The 26,620-nt window shown below is 40.2% G+C and overlaps 1 protein-coding gene across 3 annotated transcripts in view; it reads right to left on the reverse strand.

The window, feature by feature from the left end:
- Positions 1–425: 425 nt before the first annotated feature.
- Positions 426–26,620, reverse strand: part of LOC112054387 (uncharacterized) — a 36,010-nt gene continuing 9,815 nt past the window's right edge. Inside the window, exons 2-14 of one of the 3 annotated variants that reach the window (XM_052890255.1) lie at positions 19,593–19,690; positions 18,925–19,092; positions 16,414–16,527; positions 15,089–15,242; positions 13,024–13,169; positions 11,456–11,534; positions 10,798–10,889; positions 9,654–9,842; positions 8,894–9,001; positions 8,413–8,583; positions 6,696–6,812; positions 5,786–5,839; positions 426–5,419 (exon numbers count right to left, since the gene is read on the reverse strand). In XM_052890255.1, the coding sequence (XP_052746215.1) occupies positions 1,211–5,419; positions 5,786–5,839; positions 6,696–6,812; positions 8,413–8,583; positions 8,894–9,001; positions 9,654–9,842; positions 10,798–10,889; positions 11,456–11,534; positions 13,024–13,169; positions 15,089–15,242; positions 16,414–16,527; positions 18,925–19,092; positions 19,593–19,690 (5,699 nt within the window). In that variant the 3' untranslated portion in view covers positions 426–1,210. Of the gene's footprint in view, positions 5,420–5,785; positions 5,840–6,695; positions 6,831–8,412; positions 8,584–8,893; positions 9,002–9,653; positions 9,843–10,797; positions 10,890–11,455; positions 11,535–13,023; positions 13,170–15,088; positions 15,243–16,413; positions 16,528–18,924; positions 19,093–19,592; positions 19,691–26,620 lie in introns of all 3 variants that reach the window. The other 2 variants (XM_052890254.1, XM_052890253.1) reach the window with 2 other exon arrangements.

Genomic DNA, 26,620 nt, shown 5'->3' on the forward strand with positions numbered 1-26,620 from the left:
GCATAAATAACTATTGAATAACATTTTATAAAAAAAACAATACATAATTTAAAAAAAAAAGTGTGTGTCAGCTTCGACGCACGAATGGAGTTTACTCTTCTCAATACATACGCCTGAAAAGTGAAAGGTGCGCAACCGAGGTGCAGCGCTGCCTGCGTGCCCGCCAACAGCGTGCACATGCGTGGGGACGCGCTAGGCATGTGCACGCTGTTGGCGGCAGCGCACGGTGAAAGGTGCGCAGAATAGGTTGCGCTCAAAAAACGTACCGGGGGGTATAAATGAAAAATCGATTCTTAAGGAGTGAACTCCAATAAGTTATGAAATGACATACGTTACGTTTTTTGTGCGCAACCTATTCTGCGCACCTTTCACCGTGCGCTGCCGCCAACAGCGTACACATACCTACGCACCCATGTGCACGCTGTAAACGGGCGCGCACGCCGCGGCCTGCTGCACCTCGGTTGCGCACCTTTCACTTATAAGGCGCGAGTATTGAGACGTGCTTCGAGCTAACTTTTTGTTTTTTTTAACATACACACTTTTTTTTGTTGGTAAACAGTGCACATCGAGTAGGGCTTTAGTAATACTTATGTTAAAGAAGACTAAATGTATAGAATTGTAAAATAACTAATAGACTTTATAATATACTTCACATTATATATTTTACTCTTACAATGATATAATCATTAAAAAAAAACTAAATGTATAATTCCACACACGACTGACGTCAGTCACGTTGAAATTGGGAGACTCTAGATGCGATAACATCTCACTGACTACAATATTTCTTCGATACAACAGTCCGCGCGATGTGCGAAATAAAAAAAAAATATAATAATAAAAATTCGCGAAAAACCTTACATTATTTATAACAGTAATTATAAAATTCTGAACTGGCATTTTAAAAAATATCTGTACATTATCATAATAATTATTATTACTTTATATTTATTTTAGTTTTTTTTTATACACATTACAACAATGCAGTTAATAAATATTCCGCCAAACATGGCGACGAGGGTAATAATACTAATTTAAAAAAAAAGAAGACATTTCTTTTCTCTTGTCGAAAAAACGTCTAAGTGACCTTAAAACCAAGCCATACCCGTGTGTCCAAAAGCAGTATTCAATATTCCAACATTAGCGACAAGACTGTCGCAGCGACGAAAATGTCGAGCAGTGATCGCAAACATTTATCCCCGAGCCGCCTCTATCTATTCGAATGTCTCTTCTCACAATCTTCCATACATCGACAGTCCTCAGTAATCGAATCCAAGGACATTAGACTCTCTTGAGACGTCCGCAAACATGCTCTGCATCTCGAGTCCACAGAGGTCCCGCTTTGAGAGTTTGCGTCCTCTGACACCGATTCCAGGGATCGCAAACTTTCAACTGATGTAAGTTTGTAAGGCCGTCTGAACTCCGCAATCTCTTCTTCGCTCATATTCAACATTAGCAGGGAATCTCGCGCAGTTTTGCCAAGTGACGAGACCTTTTTCTTCTTTTTGCTTATAACTGACTCCATTTTCGCCAAAGGACACGGTTTATTCAGACTTTCGGGCAGAGATTTCGGACTAGATCCACTCCTGGATCTCAATTTTGGTTTCCTTTCCGGTATATCCCTTGGTGTTGTACTCTCTGGTACTTTGAACGCGATTGTCTTCAATTTAGGGCTGTCCTTTTCGTCTGTCGCTGGCCTTTTTGTCAAATCTTCTAAAGAATTTGATTTTTTTAACTTCGCCCGCTCTGGGATTACTGGGGAGCTTTTGCGACCTTTGATCTCCACTGTGAAAATTTCTGGGATCTCCACAGCATCGTCTATCACCAATTCGGGTGATAAATCCAACATTTCCTTAATCTCTGCGTCCCTTAACTCCTGAGCGAGAGATCCTTGTGGAGATTTCGCCTCAGTCACTGCATGCGCGGTTCCCGTTTCGTAATCTGGGTTTTCGTACATCAAATACGATAACGCATCTTTCCCTAAATCTACTTTATCGACTTCCTTTTCGTCTTTTATGACTATTTTCTCCAATTCAACGACTCTTTCTTCTACCTTCGCGTCATCTATATACGCCAATTGTATTAGATCATCGGCTGCAACGTCACTAGTTTCGTCTATCGTTGCGATTGGCGCCAGATCAGTTGACGCTTTAACTGGGACTTCTTCTGCTTTAGCGTCACTTTTCTCTACACTCGGCATAGTGACCTCCCAAATGGTGTTAACTATCGGAATACTTTTCATTTGCTTGTCACCCATTTCCATCGCTAACACTTTACTAGTCATACTTGAGGTTATAGTGTTTTCGGGGCTGATATTTTCTTTAATACCTCTAATAACTTTAGTCGGAAGCTTCTCTACTGGATGCCCCGTTTCGGGACTCGCCTGTTTTTCTAGAGAGTTCTCTGAAGAAGACGTCAGAACGGACGCAAATGTCCGCGGTTTTACATCTAGTTTTTCATCTTCTAACTTAACTAAGGTTTCGCTGCACACAGCTGTGTCCGGTACATCACCGGCTTCAGGTTTTTCTGACGTTTGTGTTACGTTTCTATTAAAGTCGTTGGGTGTATTGAGATCTATGTCACACTCGCCGGATACGTCCGGTCGTGTGTCATTATCGCTTAAAGCTAAACATTTTTGTACTAATTTCTCATCGGTGGTTAGTTCGGTAACTTTTACGTTCTCCCCATTGTCAGACGTGTTGGGGAAAGTTTGGAACTCGCTTAGTGTGTTATCTGTATCTGTTGACGGGGTTTTGCTGTCGAGTTTTCTTGAAAACGACTCGTCTACGAAAGACACTTGAACTCTTTCTGACAACGTTGAATCTGTCGCTTCCGACAAACTGTCCGCGTCGTCTTTGTCCGTTTTCTCCGTCACACTACCCCAAGACCAAAATGAGCTTGTCAATGAGGAATCTTTTCTGGGCGGAGTACTCGATGTCGATTTCTTATCATCGTCACTGTTGCTTCTTGAAAATAAACTACTCGGATGTTGAAACAGACTGAGCAACTTCTCCAAATTAGTTGGAAGTTTATATTCTACTTTCTCCTCGGGCTTTGGTAAGTGAAAACTGGCAGATGGCGCCACCCAAGAAATCTTCCTCATACGCTCTAACCCTTTCGATTTTAATGCAGGGACATCTAACAAACTCGACGTTCTTTTTGGAGATGTGAGAGTTTCGCCAGACTCCTTTTTAACAGATTCCTTCAGACTTGAGCTACATGTCAGTGTGCCTTCGTTTGATGAGCTATCTTCTCTTGTCTCAGAGGGATTTTGTAATGAATACTCTATTCCAGAATCCGCAGATGTCACCATAACCTTTTCGTGCCTCGCCGAATCCACAGAACTCATACTAGCTTCCAAACTTGACAGGGAACCGTGAATTTTCTTACTTTTCCCAAATATAATAGGGGAAACACTCTCGTTCGAACTTATAGACACGTTCAAATTCACTGGAGTCACCTCACTGGTAGATTCGACGCTGCTACCTTTAGAAATTCGCGTCTCCTCGTGTATCACAATAGGTCTAGCTCTCTCTATGTTGAGACTCTCGACGGAGCTTCCAGAAATTTCTAAAGAAGAGCTACTGTCACAGAAGGCACTGACAGGCTTCCTCATCAGTCTTGACACTTCAAGGTCCGGACTGTCCAAACTCGATTCGCTTTTGTTTTTCTTTAAAACTACATTATCTCGAACTGCAGGTACTTTGTTTACACCTAAAACTACATTTACATCCTCTGTAGCGGTCTTTTTCATAGCCATTGTAGACAAATCTTGCATTTCTTGAATCAAATTTCCTAAATCTTCTGTTATGGCTTCTATTTGTTTGATTGCTACTTCCCGTTTCTCTTCCTTAACTAATTTATTTACATCTTGGTCGCGATGCGCTTTGGTTTTTAAACTATTCTCGCTTCTAACAGTAACAGATACTTCAGTTTCAACTCTGTCCATCTCTGTCACTTCTATGCTACTTTTAACTAATTTTGTGTCTGTCTTAACTACCTTATCATCGCCTATGTAATCGACGGTCTCATTATGAGACATTTGTTCGATTTTATCACCAAACGTTTCACTACCGACACTTTCACTAAATTTGTTTGTGTCACTAAAATTAATTAAGTCTATATTTTCACAATTATCACCTATAACGTACGTATCTTTTAATTTTTCGTTGTTTAACGAATCACTTACAGTCAATGATTTAGCATCACCTTCACTCGCTTTAATATCAACAATATTATTTTTAACAAAGCTTGATTCACATTCTTTTGAAACTGGTTCTAGTACACTAACATACTTCTCTGATTTTTCACAAACATCAGATACTTGAGAAATTTTTGGACCTAAATTAGATATTAATTCAGGTTCAATTATCACAGATTCAGGCATATTTACAGACTTGGAACTCTCTTTTAAGTCTTTTTTTTCTATACTTTCTGGCTCAGCATGCAAATTCTCTCTTAAATCTATTTCAATATTACTCCTATCACCGCCATGTTTAAGTTTCTCACAATTATTTTCTTCATTTTTACTGTCAGTAACAAAACTGATAAAATCGGGATTTTCATCTTTGACATTGATGAAATCAGGTATGCTCATAATTTCTTCGGTTTGCGTTAAAACAGTTCTATTCTCCGTTTTGGGGATTAAAACTGTTCTACTAACAATATATTCTGGTTGTACTTCTTGTAGTGTAGGTTTTATAGATACTGGTACTACAATATCCTGGATAATTTCAGGTTTAATAGATGTTTCCAATTTCACAACTTTGTCTTCTTGAATAACTGTAGGTTTATTTATCGTATCTATTTTTAAGTCCTTATTATCTGTAGGTTTCGTATTTGGATCTAGTTTTATGATATCACCATCTGTAGATTTTACACTTGTATCAAAATCGACAACAAGATCATCTTTTTTAATTTCAGTCTTTGTTATATCTTGTTCGAAATTTTTAGTGTCTCTCGTTGAAACAATATGATTTTTCGCTTGATTTTTATTTAAATCATCTTGTTTTACGATATTATCACTTTTTTCTTTGTTTTGTGTTTGTGTGTTATTGACACTCAGGTCTATGCTTGTTTTATCATCTTGTTCTTCATTATTTTTATTTTTATCTCTAGTGCACTCAACGGCGGCTACATTTTGTGTTGTGTTTGTACTTTTTTCTGTTACAACTGTATGTGCATTATCAGCGTCTCTTGAATAATCGAAAACGGGGGTGTTTTCATTGACATTTGAACTTGTGTCTGTTCTTACGGTGTCCGTGCTGTAGTCTATGGTAATTTCTGGGGCGGGCGACGACGAAGGCGAGGGCGATGGCGACGGTGACGGCGTGGTGGGCGGCAAAACGGGATTGTATATTGTGTCGTAGTTTCTTGTTACGGAAAATCGTGTTTTTTTCGGCGGAGCCGGATCAGCAACCTGAAAATAAATAAATACAAATATAAATAAATAAATATATTAGATTGCGCCGTGATTCCTGTGCCTATGATTCCGGAGGGTGTAGGTTCGAATCCGGTCCGGGGCATGCACCTCCAACTTTTTAGTTGTGCGCTCTTTAAGAAATTAAATATCACATATCTCAAACGGTGAAGGAAAACATTGTGAGGAAACCTGCACACCTGAGAATTTTATTAATTCTCTTCGTGTGTGAAGTCTACCAATCTGCATTGGGCCAGCGTGGTGAACTGTTGGCCTAACCCCTCTCATTCTGAGAGGCGACTCGAGCTCAGCAGTGAGCCGTATGGGTTGATAATGATACTGATAATTATTTATATTACAAAGTACCTGCACAACTTTGAATCTCGATGCGGTTTGGCAGTCCGACGCGACAGGAATCACCTGTAGAATAAACAACATTTTTAATCTATACTTAATAATATTATAACGCTGTTGGGAACTGTTAGAAAGCTATACTATCCCCGAGTGCTATAGACTATATTTTATCCCCGTATTCCTACGGGAACGGGAACTACGCGGCGTCTGGTATAAATAAATGGTAGGACGTGGTCTCTACCTACATAGCCGTGATGGTAAGTTATGTTTAATAATATAGATATGTAGACAATATTTAGGAATAGGGATGATGACAGTTTTTAAATTGTATAAAAATTAAGAGTATGCTAATAGTAAAGTAATTTTGTAAAAGTAACAGGGTATCTGCGATCATTACTTTCGGAGCTACAGGGATTTAAAGAGTCAGATTTGCGGCGCTGCCGCGGATCCCTGAAAAACGTCCCATGCAATGATCGTTAGATTTGTATGTGCGTTCAAACAAATTTACTAATATCTTTGTTATTTGTGCGTTTAAGTTTATAGTTCATGTATTAAAAAATGTCACATTTATTGTAAGGAAGCTAAAACTGTATGAATTTTCATTTAATTATGATAAAAGATTTTTTAATAGATTTTGAATATTTATAATCTCATTTATTTTGCAAGAATCCAGATAATCTTTGCTTTTTATGTATAAATTAGTTAACATTGACCTTATTTACCCGAATGTATCATAAAAAAAATCAATATATTCAAACCTAGTCATCATCCCCATTATTTGTATATAACTTTTGTTGTTTACTATGCGACTCAATGACATTAAGACAATTAGCCGCTTTTGTTCGCCTCAGTTTTGACACGCTAGTGACGTATCTCTATTACAATATCTTTGCTTATAGCACTGCTGCGATGGAGTACGTACCGAGAACCGCGAGCTGCTCGCTCCGGCGGGCACGGGCGAGCCGGCGGGCGAGGGCGCGGGGGACGGCGCGGGGGAGCGGAGCCGCGACCGACGCTCCTCCTCCGCCGGTAGGCACTGCTGCTGACGGACAGACAACTGTTTATATTAATCAAAATGCAGATTTGGGGTTTGATTCAAATGAGGAAGACCTCCACCATGTCCTGTGGGAATGCGGCGAGTACGAGGACCTCCGGAGTGCAATGTTGGGAGGGATCGTCAGAGAAGAGGTTAGCTCGGCGGTCAACTTCGACAAGCTGCGGGAGTTCGCGCATCGGTGGCACGCGAGGCGGAGTTCTCTGGACCGTTGATCACCGGTCGAAGGTGATGCATGGACCGCGGCGGGAAAGCGGATCTCAACGTCGTGTCATCCAGCCCCAGAAGGGGGAGAATGAGTATCAGGGGACAAGGAGCGAAAAGAGAAAATAACTTGTAGGGAGTCAAGAAGGCGTCCCGGGAACACGTAAAGAGCACGCCCTCCTTACCGGGTTCGCCCTCCCTCGATTCGGCCCAAATTACCGATAGGTTGAAAGGGCCATGGGAGGTGGGTTGTCTTTAATCAAAACTCAGACAATACAATAATATACAATATATACTATAGCTTGGAAAATTAGTCCGTAACACTGTCGATGGGCCGCGGGGGCCGGGGGACGGGTATCGATGAGAGAAAGAAGTTTATTGCTACACATAACTTATTAATAAATAATAATCGCTTTGAATATATCTCAAGATATCTCTGAATACAAAACATTGTGACAGAATAACCCTTCAGTTCTGGACGCCTAGTGACGCAAACACTCAAATTATGCTCAGTCGCCCTATCTAGAGCTACCTACTGACCTCCAGATTTACCCTAACTATCAAAATAATCAAGTAAATTTTAGGCAGATTTGGTCCTTCGAGCCAGATTATTAATCGGGCTCGAAGGACCAAAATCCTACAGTTAGCATCTAGACCATTGATTCCCAAAGTGGTCTATATCGACCCCTAGGGGTCTATGACAACCTGCAAGGGGTCTACGTCAGCGAAAAAAAAATTGGGGGTCCACGATAGTGGATCTCAACACGCTGATAGTACCTATTTACTTACATCATACTATCTTATAATATCAAAACATTACATTACATTATTTATAAAAGTACCTATGAAGTAAAAAAAATATTATATATGTTTATAAAATTGTGTAAGTTGTAGAATGTTTGTATTCGCTTTGTGGTCGCAATACATTTTGAACTTGTAAAAACCTGAGAAAAGAAATCACTACAGTTAGAAATTTACAAGAAATCAATACCAGGTAAGTAGGGGTCTACCCAACACGGAAAAACATTGCAAGGGGTCTACGACACAAATAAGTTTAGGAAACTCTGATCTAGACCGCAAGCACCGACTCGTTTGATGTAACTAGCAGTCACCTTGGGCGCTGGCGCGGTGTGGCAGGTGAGGCTGATCTTCCTAAGTAAGCGCTAGCGCAAGAGTCGCGCGATAGTCGCCGAGCTGCTTACTGACCTCCAGTTTAACCCTAACTAGTCCATCATCAAATACATTTTAGGCAAATTTGGTCCATCCACCTGGTTTTTGGTCCTTCGAGCCAGATTACGAATTTGGCTCGAAGGACCAAAATCCTGCAGTAGTATCTAGACCGAAATCACCGACTCGCTTGATATAACTAGCACTGATTTACCTTGGGCGCTGGCGCGGTGTGGCAGGTGAGGCTGATCTTCCTAAGCAGGCGGTCGGGCGGCGCGGGCGCAGCCGGCTCGTTCCGACGGCACAGCGCGCGGATGTCGCGCAACAGTCGCGCGACAGTCGCCGACTCGGTGCAGCTCTGGACGCCTACTGAAGCTGCGGTTTCCTATTCAAAGAGAATAAGAATTAAAAAAATTTTGGACTCCCCAGACCTTGCTCTAACAGATTATCATTTTTTTTGATAACTTTTTGCAAGAGAAGGAAAGGGAAACTTCTTTAAGGCATCAATGGACAACCTATATGGTGGCAAAAGTGCATAGATAGTAATGGTATACTTTGATTAAAAAAATATACTAAAGCTTTAACGGGGACGCTAGCAAGCGGCCCCGTTAAAGCTTCGCTTTGACTCATTCATTCCCTACCCCTATCCTATTCTACTCCCACCCCACACCTAATATAATGTGATGATGACTCACAGGCGGCTCGTCGAGGTCGATCTGCGTGAGCGTGGTGTTGTCTTTGAGAGCGGTGTGTATCGCCTGCAGTCCCGCCACGCCCAGCTTGTTGTCGCGCAGATCCAGTCGCTGAAACGACGTATTCGTTCATTAGAATCTACACCTAATTTCGTGAAGACTAAGGATTGTATCCTCCTGTCATAGGTAAGTATGGTACTTAAGGAGTATGTACTGAAATTTTTCAAGTGTTCAAATCCTCAACCGTCCAGCAGCGGCCACCAGTTAATCCTATCCGACTGCAGCGCCCTTACCACGTCCGAGCCGAGTGCGTTGCAACCCGTTCTATAATTCTTCATCAAAGTGTAGTTGGTCCTTCGAGCCGGATTCCCTAAATAACACTGACCGTGTTTGTTTCTTTATTATTGTACAGTTCAATATCGTATTGGATAAAGTTCGCGCAGCTCGAGACCCATTTCGTTGCCTGGAGACCATAAAAGAAAAATGCAGTTCATCATCAAGGAGTACTTGATTCTTTGAGACGGTTTTCTGGCCCCAGTCTTACAGCACCAGAACCAACGTCTGATCTGAGTGTGTGGAGATCCCACCGTAGTTCTTCACAAAAGAGTAGTTGGTCCTTCGAGCCGGATTCCTTAAGTAACACTGACCTTGCAGTTGCATAGATCCGCGCCGCTTTAGACCCGTGTCGTCGCCTGATCTCCAGCATAAAAGAGAGATTCTTTCAGACGGTTTTTTGGTCCTTCGAGCCGGATTTCCCACTGACCTGCAGTTTAGTATCGTTCCGTATGAGCTCAGCGATGGCGCGCGCCGCCTCAGGCCCCAGTCTCGCGGCCTGCAGTCCCAAGGACACCAGTGGCCCTCCGCCGATCCTGTCAGACTGCAGCGACCGCACCACGTCTGATCCGAGTGCGTTTCGACCCACGTTCAGCACGCATAGCGAATGCGACGCCCTCTGTGTTAACAAAATATTGTTTGAGGCTACAATAGTTTTTATTTATTTTAATATACATGAATTATAATTGTAACAAATCGCCCGGGTGCTAAGAAGCCCCTGCATAGGTCGCCTCGTCGTAGAGACTTCCATATCTCCTTAGATCCTATAGATAGATCCTTGCATATCATCCTTGCTTCTTCCATTGTCATCAATCCTTTCATACATGTTCGTCATACTCGCTTTGACCTTCCCGTTTTAACATTTTCACCAAAATTCACCAATCACCCTTTTTTGTTAGTCTTTTCTCTACACTTACATCCATTAATCTTCTTTATTGTTATTTACATACATAGGTTAAGTAAATTTTGTCAAAATGTTTGATGTGTTAATCCATACTAATATTATAAATATGCAAAAGTGAGTTTGTCTATGTGTTAACTTTACTGCTGATATTGATAAATTTCAATACAGTGATAAATGGAACCTTGGAGCAAAATGTAGGCTACCATTTACACCAGTTATTAGTTTCCTAATTTAACCAAACAAGATGGTCAATTTCAGGTCCATTCTTGTACTATCTATCATGAAAATGTAAAAAATACAAGGATTTTAATACAATCTAAATGAGTGAATAAATCTAACTAAATAAAAAAAAAAAAATGAAATTAAAAGCCAAGTTTTTGAATTATATCAAGATGGCGCCCATAGAGCAACTATGACTTGACAATAGATAGCAAACGTCAAATCGACTACTGCATTGAAAACGTCATCAATCCGCAACTATTACCCGTAATAGTGTAGCATTTCTTGGGAGAGAATAAACATAATTTCGAAATTAAATTCATAGATTTGTATAATCAAAAATAGTTAAAAAAAAAAACATTTTATTTCCGCCAGGGTACAATGACTGATCCTGGGCTCCATACAATTTCGGACCATCTCCTTTCGAGCCCTTTTCGAGAACAGTACTCACCAATATTTTAGCCAAATGTCCAGCGCAATTTCTCGTCAACTGATTGTTCCATAGAACAAGAAACGCCAGTCCTCTCGATTCATAACCACCCACTGGAAATGTTAACATAAAAACAACATTGTAAGTCTATTCCTCAGACCAATTAACTTAGGACCTGCCTCGCTAGACGTTACCCCTCTGTTAAAAGTATATGATCACGATCTTGTCTTTACAAAAACTGTTTCTATAGAATGTTATATTCTGGTAATCGTTTTCTTCATTTAACGAGCTCCCTAAAAATACCGGATTGTGTGCATGGCAACAAAAAACGAAAACAACTTCTAGTTTGAGATTTTTTTTGAAATTTGTAACATTTTCTACTATATCAAAATTGTAATAACTAATAAATAGTTTAAAAAACTAAAAAACACACTTTTAGTTCACATTAAAAATTACAAATATTGGATTTAAGTCACGTGACTTTTTTTCGTATTCCTGACAGCAAACCCTTTCATTTGATATCCATATCACGGAGGTGGATTTCAAACAGCCAGTCCGCCACTTTGGGAGGCCGCCATATTGGATTTGTAATGGCGTTTCTTAGCTAGTCATGTATTGTCATCAGAACTCAGAGCGTGTGCAAAATTTCATCCTAACCTCGCTAGTATGCCATACTCACGTGGACATTGTAAAGGCGAGGTGGGGGAGTGCGTCGCTTGCTGCACCAATGCCTTGGCGAGCTCCTCGACGCCGGCGTCCTGAGAACAAACGAACCAATCAATCAATCAATCAATCAATCAATCAATCAATCAAACAATCAATTTTTTTTTTATTCTATACAAGTTAGCCCTTGACTACAATCTCACCTGATGGTAAGTGATGATGTAGTCTTAGATGGAAGCGGGCTAACTTGTTAGGAGGAGGATGAAAATCCTCACCCCTTTCGGTTTCTACACGGCATCGTACCGGAACGCTAAATCGCTTGGCGGTATGTCTTTGTCGGTAGGGTGGTAACTAGCCACGGCGGAAGCCTCCCACCAGCCAGACCTGGACCAATTAAGAAAATCTCAATCGGCCCAGCCAGGGATCGAACCCAGGACCATCGTCTTGTAAATCCACCGCGCATACCACTGCGCCACGGAGGCCGTCAAAATCAATCAATCAATCAATCAATCAATCAATCAATCAATCAATCAATCATGTTTATAGAGACGTTATAGCCCAGTGAATATGGATATGACCTCTGCCTTCGATTCCGGAGGGTGTGGGTTCGAATCCGGTCCGGGGCATGCACCTCCAACTTTTCAGTCGGAAATTAAATATCACGTATCTCAAACGGTGAAGGAAAAACATCATGAGGAATCATGCATACCTGAGAATTTTCTTAATTCTCTGCGTGTGTGAAGTCTGCCAATCCGCATTGGGCCAGCGTGGTGGACTATTGGCCTAACCCTTGGGTTTTCGACTATTATTACCACCATTAGATTAATCTAAATTGTGACATAACCTGACTTTTCAAAAGTGCTTGTAAACTAAGCCTAATTGAAATAAATGAATTTTGAAATTTTTTTTAATTTATCTCTTCAGCAGCACACCAATACTTGTATCTGCTTGTTGGAGACGTCTACTCCTCAATCGACTTAAAACCTTATTTTGAATGTAATAGAGACTACTTTAGAATAAACAAATTTATTGAGTTCGACCTTGGATACATTTTCAAAGGATTTGAATGAGGAACACGATCATTCTTATTCAATAATTTAGTTCAAATACGTCATCCGTAATGGTGATTTTTCGCAGTGACTTTTATTTTTATTTTTGGTTTTATTGGTGTTTATTGTGTTCTTTTTTTTAAATGTAAGTGCAATTGTTATTAGAAAACTAATTATTCTGCTTATAATGAATGTTTTTAGGTAATTGTTTGTAAGAAATACACCGTGAATCTATTCAATAAACAGTAATAAAGACCAGTAGGCTAGGCGCGATCCGAGTTTATTATATTTCAATATTTGATGGAAAATATACTTAAAACATTATAAAAAAAGACATATTTTAACAACTTACAGATGACCCATATATCTATTAGTATATTCCCGTTTACAGAATAAAAAAATAATAGTTTGAAAATGGAATTTTTTTACGAATTACTTTTTTTTGCGTATCCGGTTTGTCCCCAATTTCATTATTATATAACAGCTTTTTTTTTTTAAAATTCGGTCGTCGAAGAGTTAAAAAACAAAACAATACCTGTATCTGGTTGTTGGAGAGGTCCAGCAGCTGCAGGCTGGTGTTGTACCGCAGCAGCGCCGCGAGCTGCGACGCGTCCTCCTTCGCCAGCCGGTTGTCGCCCAAACGCAGCTCGCGCACAGAGCTGTTCGTCTTCAGGGCGATCACTGGAACCATGCATACGAAATAATCAATCAATCAATCAATCAATCAATCAATTTATTTCTTTGCATTATATTTTTAACACAGTGTCACACTATAGCAGTATTATCGGTTTAATGTTACCGTTGGTGTGGAAATAGGTGAACTTTGGAGACAAAGGATCTCGTGAACTGACCTTGTGAAGCAGCAAATCTCTCATGGCTGCTAGGCGCCTTCGACAGCTTATAGAAAGCCCACCAATGCACACAACACATATTATAGTTTATAGTAAATCACTGATTTAGAAAGCGCGCGAGCCAATTATGCGTAATGATCAGGCGGCGTACATTGATTGACTGATTTAATCGAAGCGTCTGGCGTTGCGGGTTGTAATTGTCTCCCTCTCACGAGAATAAGGAAATGGAAAAGGTAGGAGAAGAAGGGAGACAAGTATATATCTGTAATGTGTTAAGTGTATGGCGTTAACAACCGTTACACAATGTCATTTATGTCGTGCGATGTTCCTTGTATGTTAAGGGAAACTACTTGGTAAAATTATATCTTCGAATGAAGCGATAATTATTATAGAACTTCACTTACAGGTAGGTTCGTTTAATCATTAATTATACTGATTTACTTTTGTTTTATGTTTTAATTATTTTATCTAATAAACTTTATCTTATCTTATAGTTTATTTAGGTCAGTAAATGAATATTGATTTGATTTTAAATAATCAATCAATCAATCAATTTATTTCTTTGCAGATAAATGCATTATTTATACAGGTGGTCGTTAAATGTAGATGGTAAATGTATCTTGCCAATTATGCATGCAAATTATTTATTAATTGTTCGCGCTCGCGCTCTGTGTTGGTGTCAATCAAAATTCTCCGTCTAACTGACATTACATGTATTATGGGTCTGTGAAGTATTAATCTGTGCCCGCGCGTTTCGGTCTTGTCACTTCGGTGCACGCGTCGTTTTTCCATTGTCAATTTTTTCACCAACATGTCTGTTTTTAATTAACCAAAGATGTAAAGAAACTAGTACAACTACTGTAATAATCTAAGTTGCTTTTTATTAATCCACTCTGCCACTCATCCACCAATTCACCAACATTAAGTATTTAATGCATCAATTCAAATGTCAATTTCACCATTTAAAATTTACATCTTTACAATGAAAATATGTATGAAAATAACAATAATATCAACTTAAATACTCATTTACACTGTAGAATGCCGGTTGAGTTAGGTATTTATATAAATTATTTTTAAAGCAATTTATATTCTTTTATTTCCTAATTTCTTTTGGTAACTAATAATAAATAACAACTAATAACAGAATGGGGATGATGACTAGGTTTGAATATATTAATTTTTATGATACATTCGAGTAAATAAGGTCAATGTTGACTAATTTATACATATAAAGCAAAGATTGTCTGGATATTTGCAAAATAAATAAGATTATAAAATTTCAAAATCGATTAAATTGTTTTTATCGTAATTAGATGAAAATTCATACAGTTTTAGCTTCCTTACATTAAATGTGACATTTTTCAATAAATGAACTATAAACATAAACGCACAAATAACAAAGATATTAGTAATTTTGTTTGAACGCACATACAAATCTAACGATCATTACATAACCTACGACGTCATTAGTTCGTGCCATTTTGTATGGAGCGTTATTCAGGGATCCGCGGCAGCGCCGCAAATCTGACCCTTTAAATCCCTGTAGCTCCGAAAGTAATGATCGCAGATAGCCTGTTACTTTACAAAATTGCTTTACTATTAGAATACACTTAATTTATATACAATTTTAAAAAACTGTCATGTCATGTAGGGAGTTAGAGAGTGGGAGCGTCCGGGCGGCGGCGACTGGTGATATAAGGCGCTCGCCGCACGGTCCCAACTGTCGGATATCTCTATGTTACTCACCGAGACACAGCAACGCGTCGCCGGCGAGCGCCGCCCTCTGCAGGCAGACCGAGCGCAGACGGCACCCGGCGGGGCGCAGAGCCCTAGCTAGCACGGTCGCGTGGCTCGCCTCCAACGGACTCTCGGATATCTCTATCTCTGACAGCTCTGCACTCTGGAAAAAACAGTAGTTTTTTTTTCAAAGGAGATTTCCGAAATTGGGCTCACTTTTCAGAACGATACAGATTTTAAAAATTTACTAGAAATCTTGAATAATTTACTAGGTTACTCCATTAGAATCTTAGTCGATACAATATTCGCCAACAGGGTAAAAAAGCTCATTTCATTATATTCACACCGATTATAGTGATATAAATACCATCCATGATGCGTATTTCACTAATTGTCAGTTGTCTTTGTAAACGCGAGCTGTCAATGTCAATGTCAATCAATGAATATCGTGTGAATAACTAGCTGACGCCGCGCGGTTTCACCCGCATTGTTCCCGTACCCTAGGAATACGAGGATAATATATAGCCTATAGCCTTCCTAGATAAATGCGCTATCTAACACAGAAAGAATTTTTCAATTTTTTTTTCAATTTTTTTTTTTTTTTTTTTTTTTTTTTTAATAATAATAATAAATGATTTATTTAGCTGAGTACACAAACAATTTACCCAAATATAAAAAAAGGGAGAAAAAAAACACAAAAACATAAGACTAAATTAAAATTAAACAAAATTTTTTAGAAAGAGACTACACACCTTGAATGGTGACTTTGCAAAGCTTGGTTCCCTGGTGTGCGGTCTCTCCTAATTGTTATTAATCTAACTTATATACTACTAATTACAATATTACATCAGCTAAAAAAGGTTGCTGCCTCAGCATAATGCTACAGTGTTTGCTGCAGCGCCAGTCGGACCAGTAGTTCCTGAAATTAGCGCGTTCAATCAAACAAGAAACAAACTCTTCAGCTTTATTATATTATCATTAATCATTAATATCATAATTACATTGGATTTGTCAAGTAATGTCAAATCCTTATGTAACACACTTGTAGATCGTGGTGATTTATATCTCTTCCTTGATGGGTATTTCAATGATTGACAGTTGTCTTTGCAAACGCGAGCTGTCAATGTCAACGTGAGAATGGTTCTAGATCAATTTGGGAATGCCTAAACGCGTGTTGTTCATTCCGAAACTAAAACGAAATTCAACAAAAAAAAACAGTATTAAAAGATTGTTATCACAAAATTGCAAGCAACTAGATATGGTCGAGCGATTGTGAACCTTATGACTCTAATAATATGGTCCTCCGTAACAATGTGAATAGGAATAGTACCCACCTTCTTGATCATTCTACAAGCGGCCTGCCAGCCCCGTATGCCGAACTGTCGCGGGCCGATCAGACTCAGCACTGTTGTACTCTCGTAGTATTCCACCATGTCGAACAGTGCCTCCTGGAAATTTTAACTTCAGTATTACAAACGTATGGTTCCGAGACTTGGTCGCTAACTATGGGCCTCATAAGAAGGCTCAGAGTCACACAGCGGGCGATGGAACGAGCTATGTTAGGAGTGTCTCTGCGTGATCGAATCAGAAATGAGGAGATCCGCAGAAGAACCAAAGTCACCGACATAGCTCAACGAGTTGCGAAGCTGAAGTGGCAATGGGCTTGACACATAGTTCGAAGAGCCGATGGACGTTGGGGTCCCAAAATGCTGGAATGGCGACCCCGCACTAGTAAGCGCAGTGTTGGTCGAGCCCCCACTAGTTGGACTGACGACATCAAGCGAGTCGCAGACATTCGCTGGATGCAGGTGGCTCAGTATCGTGATGTTTGGAAGTGCATACAAAAGGCGTATGTCCTGCAGTGGACTCCATCGGTATGATGATGGTGATGCTGATTACAAACAATACATTGAATCAAGGGAATTCCATCCCGGTATTTTGGATATTCTTCAGAGATCTTTTTAAAAGATCGGAATTTCCGGAATTTATCAACACTAAGACGTGGTACAACCGTGGTAGTCCAGTTGATACGACCTCTGCCTTCGATTCCGAAAAGTGTGGGTTCGAATCCAATCCGGGGCATGCACCTCCAACTTTTCAGTTGTGTGCATTTTAAGAAATTAAATATCACGTGTCTCAAACGGTGAAGGAAAACATCGTGATGAAACCTGCATACCAGAGAATGTTTTTAATTCTCTGCGTGTGTGAAGTCCACCAATCATTGGGGCATTGGGCCAGCGTGGTGGACTAACTGTTGACTGACATAATAGGGATGATGACAGTTTTTTAAATTGTATGTAAATTAAGAGTATACTAATAGCAAAGCAATTTTGTAAAATTAACACGGTGTCTGCGATCATTACTTTCGGAGCTACAGGGATTTAAAGGGTCAGATTTGCGGCGATGCCGCGGATCCCTGAAAAACGCTCCATACAAAATGGCACGATTTAGTGACGTCGTTGGCTCGCTGATCGTTAGGTTTGTATGGGCGTTCAAACAAAATCACTAAAATCTTTGTTATTTGTGCGTTTTTGTTTATAGTTCATTTATTGAAAAATGTCACATTTAATGTAAGGAAGCTAAAACTGTACGAATTTTCATCTAATTACGATAAAAAAAACAATTATACATTTTGAAATTTCATAATCTTATTAATTTTGCAAATATCCAGGCAATCTTTGCTTTTTATGTATAAATGAGTTAACATTGACCTTATTTACCCGAATGTATCATAAAAATCAATATATTCAAACCTAGTCATCATCCCCATTGTGTTACATTGCTAACTCTATGGACAAAGAACGGTCTGCTGTAAGGCCGACCAATCAGGGGCAAGTTCGGACCATTGACGTTTTAAGATTGTAATTTAACAGTTTCACTTCGTTAGATTATAATATACCGAAAAATAACACGTTAAATTGTAATCAGTATGTTCAGTTCACAATATAACGACAGATTACCACATCGCGAGTGAGATTATAAACTAACGTACTTTACAATTTAACGGTGACATATACATTACAAAAACAAAGTCCTCACACGGCATCTGCCTGATCACGATAAAATCAAGGACGAAGAGGTTCACTCAGCTTTTGACGGCCTCCGTGGCGCAGTGATATGTGCGGTGGATTTACAAAACGGAAGTCCTGGGTTCGATACCCGGCTGGGCAGATTGAGATTTTCTTAATTGGTCCAGGTCTGCCTGGTGGGAGGCTTTGACCGTGGCTAGTTACCACCTTACCGGCAAAGACGTACCGCCAAGCGATTTAGCGTTCCGGTAGGACGTCGTGTAGAAACCGAAAAGGAGTGTGGATTTTCATTCTCCTCCTAACAAGTTAGCCCGCTTCCATCTTGGACTGTATCATCACTTACCACCAGGTGAGATTGTAGTCAAGGGCTAACTTGTAAAGAATAAAAAAGAAAAAAAGTTTGTTACGGCTCTATGCACCGCCAGGTGTTCAAGGATTTAATATCTATATTTATAAATGCAAATCTAAATCAGTGTTTTCCCTAATTAGTCTAATTAATAATCTTTATTTACTAGTACTAAATTACTAACATTCGGTTATTCTTCCCCACTTTCACCCCCAAAACTTTCAAACGGCTCAACCGATTCTCATCAAGCATGTCTAAGAACACTCGCACATAAGTAAACCTTTAATACAAAAAAAAAAAACTAAATCGAAATCGCTTCATCCGTTTGAAAGCTGAGGTGCCACAGACAGACTGATAAACAGACAGACACGTCAAACTTATAACAACCTTCTTTTTGCTTCGGGGGTTATAAAAACAAAGACTTCACACCGCATCTTCCTATATAGTCAAGGACGAAGAGTTTCTCTCACCGCGCCATCGTCGTCAATCTCCGCGTGGTCGATCTCCAACCTCCGGAACTGCACCTTGCACAGCAAAGCTTCCAGCGCGTCCGCCGGCGCGTTGCCGAGCAGCGAGCAGTCGGACAGGCAGAGCCGGGGCGCGCGCGCACTGCCGCCGATCGTGTTCTCTGGGAGTTCCTGGAATGAGATTCAAAACATTGGCAAATCTGATGTCCCTCAAGGCCATCCAGGTCTTTCTGGTAGATAGAGATCTACCCGAAAGGAGAGCAACCATTTTTCATACATTTCTGGTCCCAAATTCTCATCCCAGAATGAGAGGGCTTAGACCTTGTCCAGAAGGGGCGAATTCGCCGCGAATCGTATCGCGCGTTGTCGAAGTACTAGATATCACGTAGTACGCGGCTTGTGGACGCAACGTTCGCGCGTAATACTAGATGAGTTGTGACTGTCATTAGGGGTCTGGTGATGAAGACGAAGGACATTTAAGGAAACTCCTCATTGGTTTACAGTAGCTTGTATCTTTTCTCAGAAAACGCTATTCCATCCCACGTCTTAATACAACTCATATAGACTACAAGCCCTTGAACAAAAATAACCTGTAAAATGACCCAACGTGAATTATGCTTAGAAGGCTGTTACTATGTCTACGGAACCCTAAAATTGAACGTGTTCCTCACCCGTATCTGCTGCAGCACAGAGTCGATGGGCGCAGTGCCGTGACAACGGCACGCCTCGAGATACTCCGCTGCCAGTTGCGCTCGTGTTGTCGACGGCACTGGAAACAAGACAGAACGGTTTTAACATTTTTAAGGTGTTGCAAAAGGAGAGGTGTTATAAGTTTGACATGTCTGTCTGTCTGTCAGTCAAATCTCGGATATATGCAATCGTTACTTTGCGGAAGTTCATCATGAATATATAATAATTTATTTATTTTGCTATCATCCGCGAAAAGCCGACGAACCCATGCGCATCGGAGCATCCTCAGGAGATGTTGACTCTACAACGTGCAATTGCAAAGTAAAATCTTTGCAACTGCACGTTGTAGAGTCAACATCTCCTGAGGATGCTCCGGTTTCGGGGTGAAACGTACCTATATAACGTATGATATTATTATATATTGAAGCGATTTCAATTTATATTGTTTTGTATGAAAGGTGACTTATGTACGAGTGTTCTTAGACATGTTTGATGAAAATCGGTTGAGCTGTTTAAAAGTTGTGGGGGTGAAAGTGGGGAAGAACAACCGAATGTCTGCAAATATACTCGAGTGGGGTCTCAAATTAAAGCGCACTGAAAGAGAATATTGATGACTTCATCGAGAGTGTAATTTTCAATTTTATATTAATATATTTGAGTAGTAGTCTTTGTGACATCTCATCCAGGAAAGTACTATTTTTTTTTATTCTTTACAAGTTAGCCATTGACTATAATCTCACCTGATGGTAAGTGATGATGCAATCCATGATGGAAGCGGGCTAACTTGTTAGGAGTAGATGAAAATCGACGGCCTTTCGGTTTCTACACGACATCGTACCGGAACGCTAAATCGCTTGGCGGTACGTCTTTGTCGGTATGATGGTAACTAGCCACCCACCAGCCAGACCTGGACCAATTAAGAAAACTTAAATCGGCCGGGGATCGAACCCAGGACCACCGTCTTGTAAATCCACCGCGCTGCGCCACGGAGGCCATTTTAACATTATTGAAGTGGTAGTTTTCGTGAGATCTCATCCAAGAAAGTAAAAATGGCTATGATTATTTCAAGCAGCACTGTTCAATGAGCCTCAATAGCTCAACGGTAGGTTGAACTCATCGCCGAGGGGTGGTGGTTCGATCCCCGCCCCGTTGGTCTATTGTCGTACCCACTCCTAACACAGTCTTTCCCGACTACTTGGACGGAAATGGGAATATTGGTCATATTTAAAAGATAACACAATATTCTTATTTAAAAAAGAAAAAAAAGATGTAAAGATTGTGAGGTTGTCGCGTTTAATAACTAAATAGAAAGCCATATTATTTGTGAGTAACACCGACTATATTTTATACCCCGTATTCCCACGACTACTCTAGACGGACGAAACTGCGAAATCTGAAGGTAAAACGAGGTTGTAGGGGGTAATCTCTTTTTTTTATAATTTTTTTTTATTTTTATTTTTTTTTTATTTATAATAATAATATTTATTAATTCACTAGTACACAAAAAAAAACTCTGGATCTACTGAATCGATTTTAAAAAATCTTTCACCAATAGAAAGCCACTTTATTTACGTGTTAAGGGCTACATTTCAAGCCCGTATCCCCACGGGAACGGGAACTAGGTAGGTAAATCACGGCCAGTCTGTAAATACAATATAAATAGTGCATTTCTTTGTAGTATCCGGCCGTGCTAAGTGTTTCACTAGGTCGGTATGACATCATACATCGTGAGGAAAGGTCAACCCGTTGATTGTACTGCAGAGTTATGTATACAAATTACAATAATATGCACTGCTTTGTGTGCATGTGTCTAGGGTAAAGGGTATGATCATGATCGAACGTGTTCATACAAACTGCATCTATAGAACCGAACCCCGGTTACACCCTCCCGAATGGCCCTCTAAGCCGAGGTCCGAGTCTCATAGGAGACGCTCTTAGAGAGCCGTTCCGCCTTCTATCTTTATTTCAGCCTTCGGGTCTCATCAGGCGATGCTTCTGCGCTCGCCCAAACCCCCCGGTGACGCCGTAGTGATCCCACATGGAGCCATCGGCACTTACTCAACACGAAAAAAAAAAAACCGTACCCACAATAGCCCAATTTTTTTTTTTTCTTTACAAGTTAGCCCTTGACTACAATCTCACCTGATGGTAAGTAATGATGCAATCTATGATGGAAGCGAGCTATGTTAGGAGGAGGATGAAAATCCACACCCCTTTCGGTTTCTACACGGCATCGTACCGGAACGCTAAATAGCTTGGCGGTACGTCTTTGTCGGTAGGGTGGTAACTAGCCACGGCCGAAGCCTCCCTAAAACTAATTTCGAGAGAGCCGCCACCTACCCGAACCAACTTGGGTTAATAAGTACGTGACTTCACTCAAGGTCATTCTCTGCCATTCTAGGGTCTTATTTTGGTTACAGTTTGATTTGTTAATTAAGTTGTCCTGACAAATGTTGTGAATCATAAGTTTTGTTCGACATTAGTTTTCTTAATTTTGTAATCACCTTTGAGTCCACTAAAACGATTTAAAATGTATATTTCTGAGTAGTGTAAGCACACATGATATATTTATTGATGTGAAATATTTTCCATGTGTGAGTTTACCTCGTCCCTCTCAAAAAACGACAGCCTGAATTTGAGTGCAATACAAGTCCAATAGAAGGTAAATGGACTGAGCAGGCTGGCGAGATGGCAGTCAAGGGCTACCTTATCATTAAATAAAACAATATGTCATCATCATCACCATTTTCAACCCATATTCGGCTCACTGCTGAGTTCCAGACTCCTCTCGGAATAAGAATTACGAAAATTCTCAGGTATGTAAGTTTCCTGACGATGTTTTTCCTTCACCGTTTGAGACATGTGATATTTAATTTTCTTAGCACACAACTGAAAAGTTGGAGGTGCATGCTCCGGACCGGATTCGAACCTACACCCTCAGAATCGAAGGCGGAGGTCATATCCACTGGGATATCACGTCTCTCATGTATGGAGTATGGACTCATAATCGCCAAAATCCCGTACAGTAAGTAATTTGGAATACAGCCAACCGTCCGGTGTTTGGCTGGAACTGAGTAAACTGTCATTAACACGGCCATTGACATCGTACGGAAAAACACTGGTTTTGTTTTGACCACGTGTCTCAATTTAGCTGAAACTCAAAATTGCAAATTGGAAAGAAGTCCCTTTACGTTAGAAAAATGACAGAAAATGTCACGTAACGCAAAAGCGCATTCATTCTAAAAGTACCAGGGTAACAGAGAGTACAGGAAGGTTGATTATAGCCTTACTATAATTTAAAATTTCATTGTCCATATATTTTTAAACGAAGATCCTTTAAAATAGAGAAAAGGGTAACAAAGAGTACAGAAAGGTTGAATAATATCCTTTATAACTTAAACTATAACTTAAAATTTCATTGTCCAAATATTTTTAAACGTGTGTGTCAAAAAAGTGTGTCAGCTCCGTCGCACGAATGGAGTTTACTCTTTTCAATAGCAACGCCTGAAAAGTGAAAGGTGTGCAACCGAGGTGCAGCGCTGCGTGCGCGCCCGCCAACAGCGTGCACGTGCGTGCGGACGCGCTAGGCATGTGCACGCTATGGCGGCTACGTACGGTGAAAGGTGCGCAGAATAGGTTGCGCACAAAAAACGTACCGAGGGGTATAAATGAAAAATCGATTGTTAAGGAGTAAACTCCAATAAGTTATGAAATGACATGCGTTACGTTTTTTGTGCGCAACCTATTCTGCGCACCTTTCACCGTGCGCTGTGCCGCCAACAACTTGCACATCGCACCCATGTGCACGCTGTAGGCGGGTGCGCACGCCGCGGCCTGCTGCACCTCGGTTGCGCACCTTTCACTTATAAGGCGCGAGTATTGAGACGTGCTTCGAGCTAACTTTTTGTTTTTTTTAACATACACACTTTTTTTTGTTGGTAAACAGTGCACATCGATTAGGGCTTTAGTAATACTTATGTTAAAGAAGACTAAATGTATAGAATTATAAAATAACTAATAGACTTTATAATATACTTCACATTATATATTTAACTCTTACAATGATATAATCATTAAACAAACAAGCCCAATAACATATAGTATATAGGTATAGTCGCCTATACAGCATACCCTATGTACGTCTCAATACACTCACAGCTAAATTAGAAAGTTGCGCACTAAAGGTGCGCACCAAAAACGTGACACTTTTTCGTTAGTTCAGTTGGTTTTACCCCTCGGATTTTTCTCATACCGGGCGCCTTATATATAAAAAATCGATTCTTAAGGAGTAAACTCCAATAGAGAAAAATGACAGAAAAAGTCACGTAACGCAAATGCGCAATGATTCAAAAAGTACCAGGGTAACAAAGAGTACAGGAATTTTGATTATAGCCAATAGCTTAAACTCAAAATTTCATTATCCAAATATTTTTAACGAAGCTCCTTTAAAATAGAGCAAAATGACAGAAAAAGTCACGTCACTCAAAAGCGCATTCATTCAAAAAGTACCAGGGTAACAAAGAGTACAGGAGGTTGATCATAGTCAATCGCCAGTATTTGGCTGGAGTCTGGATTTGAAGTTAGTATCGTACGACTCAAATTAATTCAAAACTCAAAATTTCGTTCACGTATAGGACACACAGTCCAGTTAGGATGGTCCAATTTCGAAAAAGATGTGAACGGTCGAATCCAGCTTGGCTAGTCAGCGTTCGGGAAACTCCGCGACATTTTTACTTCTAAATTTCCTCAGGACTTAAGTCTTCGAACAGCGCGGGTTGCCAGTGATGACCTACGGATCCGAGACTTGACACTAGATAACTATGTGCCTCATTAGAAGGCTCAAAGTCACTCGAGCGATGGAGCGAGCTATGCTTGGAGTTTCTCTGCGTGATCGAATCAGCAATGAGGAGATCCGCAGACGAACCAAAGTCACTGACATAGAAGCTGAAGTGGCAATGGGCAGGCCACATAATTCGAAAATTCCAAGGTGCTGGAATGGCGACCCCGCACCGGAAAGCGCAGTGTTGGTCGACCCCCCACTAGGTGAAGATCAAGCGGGTTGCAGGGAGCTGCTGAACGCTGGCGATTCGAGACTATTTCGTTTGGAAATCCATGCAAGAGTCCTATATCCAGCAGTGGTGGTGATGATGATGATGATGATGATAATAGTCGATCGAACTACCACCTCTCAGAGACGAGTCCGGTCTCTTTACCGTCTAGCTATTTCGGCTACGGAACCCTAAAAACCCCCTACAGCCGTGTCCCACGATGACACACCGCATGTCACCTGGCTGTGACACATGACACTGAGAGCATGTTTATTTTGACGCACCTCTCTATGAAACTCGCGAGTGAGTCATGTGTAATTTTGGACCGAGTACAAAGGCGAGACTGGACGTTTCAGACATTGTGGCGATTTGGGTTCATTTTAACTAAATATTGAATGAATGAATGAATGAAATATACTTTATTGTACACCAAAAAGAATAATAACAGACAAGAAATCCGGCCTTATCGCTAATGAGCGATCTCTTCCAGACAAACAATCGAAATAGAGAAAATAAATACAAGGAATAATGAATAATATTGTGAAGTTTTTCAAGTGAACTTCCTTATGGGAGGATAGAGCGCTTCGTAACGTAACGCGTTACGGCGCCACTCTGTCTGTCTTCCCTTTCTCTCACGCATACGTCAGCAGGTTTAAGTTATCTATACTAATATTATAAAAACTAAAGAGTTTGTTTGATTGAAGGCGCTAATCTCAGGAACTACCTCTTCGATTTGAAAAATTCTTTCAGTGTTAGATAGCCCATAAATCGAGGAAGGCTATAGGCTATATTTTATCCCCGTATTCCTACGGGAACGAAAACCACGCGGGTGAAACCGCGCGGCGTCTACTAGTCACTAATATCGAGCGCCTCGAGACCGCACATGTTTCTTTTTTAACCCCCGACGCAAAAAGAGGGGTGTTATAAATATGACGTGTCTGTCTGTCTGTGTCACCATAGCTCCCGAACGGATGAAGCGATTTCAATTTAGTTTTTTATGTATAAAAGGTGACTTATGTGCGAGTGTTCTTAGACATGTTTAATGAAAATCGGTTGAGTCGTACGGTAAAGGAAAAATATCGTGAAGAAAATCTGCATGCCTAAGAATCTTCTTAATTATCTACGTGTGTGAAGTCTGCCAATACGCATTTGGCCAGCGTATTGGCCTAACCCCTCTCATTCTGAGAAGAAACTCGCGCTCAACAGTGAGCGGAATATGGGTTGATAATAAAATCTTTTAACAAATAAATTGAACCGACTTCAAAATCACAAAAATAAACTAAAAAGCAAAAAATAACACCGTATGTGCTTCCTTCTGATCGCTTTGTTAATCGTTGTGTAATTAATTATTTATGGGTTACTTGGGATAGGCGGGGAGAGTGACTTGAGTGTAAAAGGGGAGTGTTTGTTAACTGTCAAAGGTACCTTCACCCTACACACAACGTTCACAAGTGCGTGACTCCACTCAAGGTCATTCTCTGCCATTCTAGGGTCTTATTTTGGTTACATTTATTTGTTAATTAAGTTGTCCTGACAAATGTTGTGAATAATCTTTGTTCGACATTAGTTTTCTTATTTTTGTAATCACTTTTGAGTCCGCTAAAATTTTTTTTGAAGTCGAGAGTCTATTACAAAGAGTTTGCAAGTACCAAAGGTCAATACGAGTGGTAACACAAATGATCATCGAGTAACTAGAAGGCGTGTCGCCAGAGCCAACTAATTATAGAGTCATTAAGCATCTGCGTGGTGATGTAATGCGTTTGTTGCGGTGTCATTGACGTAATGGCGGGTTAGTTGTACGACTGCGAGGTCTCGGGTTCGAATAGACTAGTTGACACTTTTTTTTAATGTTCTTAAATAGTCCATTATCGTTCTACTTACTAGATTTTTTTTTTCGTTGTAGAAAAATTTATTAAATTTTATAAAGTTTTACAATAATTTTAAAACTACTTACCTACATA

Source organism: Bicyclus anynana, chromosome 27 (assembly GCF_947172395.1).
Source record: "Bicyclus anynana chromosome 27, ilBicAnyn1.1, whole genome shotgun sequence".
In the NCBI taxonomy this organism is placed as follows: Eukaryota; Metazoa; Arthropoda; class Insecta; order Lepidoptera; family Nymphalidae; genus Bicyclus; species Bicyclus anynana.